Source organism: Wasmannia auropunctata, unplaced genomic scaffold (genome assembly GCF_000956235.1).
Source record: "Wasmannia auropunctata unplaced genomic scaffold, wasmannia.A_1.0 LD336103.1, whole genome shotgun sequence".
Lineage (NCBI taxonomy): Eukaryota > Metazoa > Arthropoda > Insecta > Hymenoptera > Formicidae > Wasmannia > Wasmannia auropunctata.
The window spans coordinates 1,152,368-1,159,109 of NW_012026787.1; the positions used below are offsets into that span (position 1 = coordinate 1,152,368).

General features: G+C 33.8%; 1 protein-coding gene across 1 annotated transcript in view; it reads right to left on the minus strand.

Annotated features, from left to right (window-relative positions):
- LOC105457335 (UDP-glucuronosyltransferase 2B17-like) overlaps positions 1 to 6,736 on the minus strand; it is a 97,098-nt gene extending 90,362 nt beyond the window's left edge. The window contains exon 1 of the mRNA XM_011701953.1: positions 5,521 to 6,736. Coding sequence (XP_011700255.1) covers positions 5,521 to 6,637 — 1,117 coding nt within the window. The 5' untranslated portion in view covers positions 6,638 to 6,736. The remainder of the gene's footprint in view (positions 1 to 5,520) is intronic.
- Between the last annotated feature and the right edge of the window lie 6 nt (positions 6,737 to 6,742).

Consider the following 6,742-nt stretch of genomic DNA (forward strand, 5'->3'; position numbering starts at 1 on the left):
ATTCGCATTTGAATCAAAATTTGATAACTAAAAATGAGAATGAAAAAATGTGTTATAGCTAAAAGAGTACCTATAGCTTTAAATATAATAAATTAATTAAAATGTATTTTTCAAAAAATAAATTTGTTTTTTTTTTTAATTTACAACAAAATAAAATACATAACGGATGTATTTTATCCAAATTTAGATACGGATCCAAATAATTCGGATATCTGGGTTACCCGAATAATCGGAATAATCCGGTTTTGAGATTCGAATTGAAACTGATCTCGAATATCCGAATATCTGGATATCCGAATACTTAGAAGTCCTACTCTCAAATCTTTGTTAAAATTTTATATTGAGTTTTTAACATATTCAAATGTTATTTTAACATAATGTAATTATGTTATTTAAATTTTTATGTTAAGTTTATATTCACTATTTCTTGTGTCAACATAGCACAATTTATGAGTAAGTAAACAATTAACGTAAAAATGTGTTTTAAAATGTAAATTCTAATATAAATAAAATACGTTATTTTAACATATCACAAATATTAATTTTACAAAAAAAAAATACTTCTATAGTTTGCTTACAAATTGTGTTAGTGTTATATTTTTTGCGTTAATTTTTTATACGTATAATATTTAAGTTATTTTTTAACATATTCATTTTATGTTAAATTAACACAAAAATTTAAGTAAACCGTTTAGGACAATTGAAATGTATTAAATTTAACATAATGTATACATTTTCCAATGTGTACATTTGATAAGAGTATCTCGCGTATTTGTTCTTCTGTACGATATTAATCATTCGCGATGAATATGCCAACAAGAATGGCACGTCCATATTTTTTTTCAAAGTTACAATCTTATGATCATTATATCATTGCGATCTATCATCTATCATTGTCAAGACAATTAAGTAATGTTAAGATTTCTATAGAAATGATGGTATTTAATTTAACATGCATCAACCATTATAATCACACAGAATGGTTTTATTAAAGTATTTAAAAATACAGATCTCAAAATAACTTTGCATATAACTTTGCATATAATTTACAATTAGTATTATATTTGATTATATATACACTTTTTTATCTTCTTATTCAAGAAAAGTAAAAAAATAGTATTACTTAAAAAATATTCAATAAGTTACGAATGCATATAAACAAATGCACATGCTAATATAAATATCAGTTTTTTCATATAACGATTTAATTTTATTCGTTAAAGAATTTTTACTAAAATCGTGATTGAAAATTCTGATATAGCGCGATTAGGATAACCTATGATAATGATGAAATCCAATTCTCATTTATTCTGTATTATTCGATGTTTTCATTTTATATTCCAAGTATACGTCAAACATGCTACGTAACCATTCGTCATACTAGTCATTAGTCTCATTACAAGCAGAGTCTAGAAATTTTGCAACACGCACATTTCATTTTTTAATGCCTTGCAGTTTATCTTAGGAAAGACTAGTGTGGTTATGAATATAATCAAAATTCGAATAAGTGAAGAATATGAATATATAGACGAGTATGAATATAATTTCTTTTTGTATTCACAGGAAAATGGATACATATTTTTTTATTTATTAATTTGAATTAATATATTTGTGAATATGATTACGAATATTTTTGATTCCACATTCACTTCTGCTCTGTAGAATTTGCAAGTATAGAATAAACTGAAATTTAAAAAAAAATAAAATCGGCAAAGAATCAGTATAATATTCAATTCTTCAATCCTAACTAATTATGTCCGAAAAAACAATATTTAAAAACGAAAATCAGTAAAATGAGTAATATAATGCGTGACAAAGACATTATAATTGTGTTTTTTTCCAATTAGAGATTTCAAAAACAATATCTAATAATATGTATTATCTAATGTATTGTTACACTCGCGCTCACTACTGCACTCGCGCCTGCAGTAAAGACGGTGACACTCGCGAGCTCGCGGGGAAAAGAACAACACACTCGTTTATAAAAAAACTGCAACGGTTTATTGAACTCAAACGTTTTGTGAATTATTTTCAATTCCTGTTTATCATAGTAGTTGACAATTTAATTCTAATAAAAACAAATATAAATAATTTGAAAAAATGCTATGCAAGTTGGCGCGGTAGTGCAGATTAACAAAGATACATCATATCAATCTAGCTCATATGATTAAAAATTAAAGAAGTATCAAACGAAGGGCTAGTGAGCCTTGCACGGAGTTAGTGCTGAAATTACATATATTTAACACAATAATTTACACCCAAACGTTTCGGCTCCGCATTGAGCCATCTTCAGTGGGTAAAAAATACAAAATTTTTTTCTTTATACGTTACATTAGCATTTTGTTCGTTCGCTCCCTCTAAGGTCGTTTATCGCTCGTTGTGAAATCGTTCGTTGGAAAATCGCAGTGTAGTGTGATCCAATCTATAAGTGACAATTTAACGAATCGAATCGAAGGAAAAACATATTATCTCTGTCTAAGAACAATAGAGAATCCTTTATGACCATATAATTACCGAAGAGTTACAATCTGAACAAAAATGAGTACGACTAGTACCTTGAGTCAATGTGTAAAAAACGAGATGTCAAGCGGAACGTTAGTCACATGGCGGAAACAGAAAAGAAGTTTTTGGCAACCCATAAGCCCTTGGTATCGACCCGTCGGTGTTCAACAATTCTCTATATGTTTTGTGATCTATGCATTCTTGGTTTTTCCAATTCGACAGCTGAGTACGTACCTCGCCCGTTAGTTTTTTTGTGGGGTCTTTTTTAATGATTTCGTACGTATTTCTATCAGAGAGCAGCTCGTTCATCTTATCGAGGTATTCTTGTTTGGGTAATACTACTGTTACATTGCCTGGGTTGCCAAAAATTTATAAAACAGGCTATCCATTACGCATAATAGTTTCTTCGATAAATAGACCGTTATATAATTTAGCTCGATTTTTACATCTGACCATTAAAAACAGCATTCCGGAGGCCGACAGTCACGTCACAAACAGTTTTCAATTAGTTAATAAATTAAAAGGAGTCTGTTTGGATCCAAATGAAAAATTTGCCTCATTGGATGTGGTGTCACTCTTCATAAATGTGCCCACTGATCTGGCTGTTAAATACATTTCCGACAATTGGGAGATAATGAACAACAATACCACCATCCCACAAGACGAGTTTCTGAATGCTGTCCATTTGGTTTTAAATTCCACAGTGTTTTTTTTTAACAAAGTTTTTTATAAGCAAATTTTTGGCACACCCATGGGCTGCCCACTGTTACCCACCGTGGCTGACATGGTTATGAGATATTTAGAGAGAAGGGCGAGAATTTAGAGCAGTTACCTTTACGCTTACCCTTTTATTTTCGATATATCGACATTTTTTTAGCAGCACCTCTTGACTCAATGAATTCGATCCTACAAGTCTTCAATTCCTTACGCGAAAAATTAAAATTCACGATTGAGATTAGTGAGAACAATAAATTAAATTTTTTGGATGTTTTAGCTATTTGCCTCAACAATAAAATCATATTTGACTTATATAAAAAAACCAACATTCTCAGGCAGATATCTTAATTTTAACTCACAATATCCTGTATCTCACAAAAAAAGGTATTATTTATGGAATGGTAGACAAGATTATATTTCTTTCAGATCCCATATTCCACCAAAAGAACCTTATTTTAGGCATTAACGTCTTATTAAAAAATGGTTATTTACTAGCTTTTATTTTTTTCAACATCCATACTAGACTTAAATGCTTGTTTTACAGAACGAAACATCTGAACACTGAGAGACACTCAGTAGTCACTAAAAAACGTTTTACGTTCCCGTACATTCAGAACATCTCGGAAAGAATCTTGCCTATTATGAATGAGTGCAACATTAAAACGGCGTTTTCGATCCCCAATAATCTAAAGAACTTCATAAAAACTGGAAAAGATTCTCTAGATCTTATATCGCACAGTGATGTGGTGTATAAAATCTCGTGCATGGACTGCGACACCTCGTATGTAGGGCAAACAAAAAGGCAGTTAAAAACAATTAGAATCCATGAACACATATCAGAGATCAAAAAAACTAACGGCTCTCCTTCAGTGATTTCAATCCACAGAGAAAAGGAGAATCATAAATTTAATTGGGACAACGTCCAAATATTAGATAATGAGAGACATAACAAAAAAGACTAACATCAGAGATGGTCCATATCATTAAACAAAAGAACGGATTAAATAAACAAAGCGACACGGAGTTTCTCTCAAATACCTATCTTCCGATTCTTAACAGATTAGCCGTTCCCTAAGTCGGTTCCTTCCTCTCCCATAGTCTCATTTTCGTATCCCCTTCTAAACGCTTATCCCCCCCGCCCTTCGGAGATGGAGAGTGCTTACGATCTTTCTTCGTCATTTTATGTTTGTCTCCCATCTAACTAACGTTCCTCTTGACATCTCGTTTTTTACACATTGACTCAAGGTACTAGTCTTACTCATTTTTATTTAGATTGGAACTCTTCGGTAATTATATGATCATAAAGGATTCTCTATTGTTCATAGACAGAGATAATATGTTTTTCCTCCGATTCGATCCGTTAAATTGTCACCTATGGATTGGATCACACTACACTGCGATTTTCCAACGAATGATTTCACAGCGAGCGATAAGCGACCTTAGAGAGAGCGAACAAACAAAGTGCTAATGTAACGTATAAAGAAATAAATTTTGTATTTTTTACCCACTGAAGATGGCTCAATGCGGAGCCGAAACGTTCGGGTGTAAATTATTGTGTTAAATATATGTAATTTCAGCACTAACTCCGTGCAAGGCTCATTAGCCCTTCGTTTGATACTCCTTTAAAAATACATCAGTTACATAATAAAAATATTTAAAATCAAGTACATATTTTAAAAAATTGAACGCTTCGGCATACATTGTAACTTACATTCTCAGCGAATACAAAATTAACAGTATACATAAAAAAAAGAATAAAAGTATAAAAAGCAAGTCAGTCTAATTTCTTAAAAAATTGAATATGGCGGGACGTAATTAATGGACAGCGCGTTACCATAGCCTTTTTTTCCAATTATTTGTATTTGTTTTAATTGTCGAGAATATGTTGATTTATAATTTGTTTTAATTCTAATAAATGATATCGTTTATTATGCAATATATTAAAAAACGCAATATAAGCTGTTACTATTTTCTTTAACAAGAAACGAAAAAAAAATATTTTTTACGTAAAATTATTAAGACTATGAAAAAGAAATTACTTAAACTTTCTATCCATCGTAATAGTCAATGATTAAAAAATGGTTATCTTATGGTTTCTGGCTAACTCATTGCTAGAATTTAATCGACGCCTAATATAACGACTCGGCCTTGAACATATGAAAATAAAAAAAAAGAAACGTAATAATAGTCAATAGTTATCTTATGGTTAACTCATTGTCAGAATCCAATCGATACCTAATACAACGACTCAGCCTTGAGCACGTGAAAAGAAAAAAAAGGAACGTTCATCCTTTCACTTACTCATCACGTCGAACTGGGGCAGCCATTTCCTGGCCATAACGTTGTCCAGCTTGTGCGGTAATTCGTCAGCCTCCCATTTCCAAAGCACTTTCCGCGGTATCGAGCCAAGCACCTTTAATATCGCGTCGAGCTTCTTGGGTGGCATCGAAGTCATCTTGATCATGGAGCCCAAACTGAAGTACAGCACCCCTTCGTGGGCGCCGTCGAGAAATTTAGCTATGTCCTTTGGCAGCGGGTTGACCTTGGACGGGATGTGGAGCCCACCGATTTCCACTACATTCGGTAACTGCGGCCGGCTGCCGTGAATGCTACTGTGGGTGTTCACCAGCAACGCTTGCGACTGCTGGGCGATTTCTTCCAGCTTGGGAAGATCCGAACCGAAGACTTCGTTAGCGGTGACCTGATCGACAGCTCGGAACCAATAGTCGTAGATCACTTCAGACAACGACACCAACAGTGTATTTTGCATTCGATTGAGAAAATTCATAGGTTTAACGAAACCGACGAATATAATCGGGATGTAACTGGGATCGTTCGAGTTGTCCATATCGCTGTTGGTCCACGGCATGATTTGATGCGACGACAGAGCCATGTACGGTGCCTTAAAGCGATGAACAAAACCCAAAAAGCAATCGGTGTTGAAGTTCTCCGTGAGAATCAGATCGAATTTTTCGTTGGATCGAAGGAATTCTTTCACAGCTGGAGTCCGCAGACCGGTGTTACACGCGTAATCTGCCATGAACCTCAGCATGTAGATATCTAACAGAGGACGGTACCACGCGTGATTAATCTGTTGGAGATCGATCACTTCCACAAAGACGCCGTCCTTGGGATTCGCTAAATTGACGTCCTTATAATTGGGTAGCGGCTCTTTCGCCTTGACACTGTCGCTTCTAGGGAAGTACGAGACCACAGTGATCTCGTGACCTCTTCGAGCTAGTTCCTCCAAAAGCGGCTTGAACACGTCAAAATGACTCTTACCAGGATGTCCGAAGACACCAAGTATTTTAAGTGTTGTTTTCGTGGTATTCACGAAGGTGGTCTGGTTGACGGCCAAACAGCAAGCGGAGAGCACCGCGAGCAAAAAGAGAATGATGAATGAATGTGTCCTCTGCATGTCGCGGATATATCGAGGTAAGTCTAATTAAATAAGTAACCGCAAATCAATAATTTCACTCCGATTAAATTTTTGTGTTAATTTAACACAATATAATTTCACGCA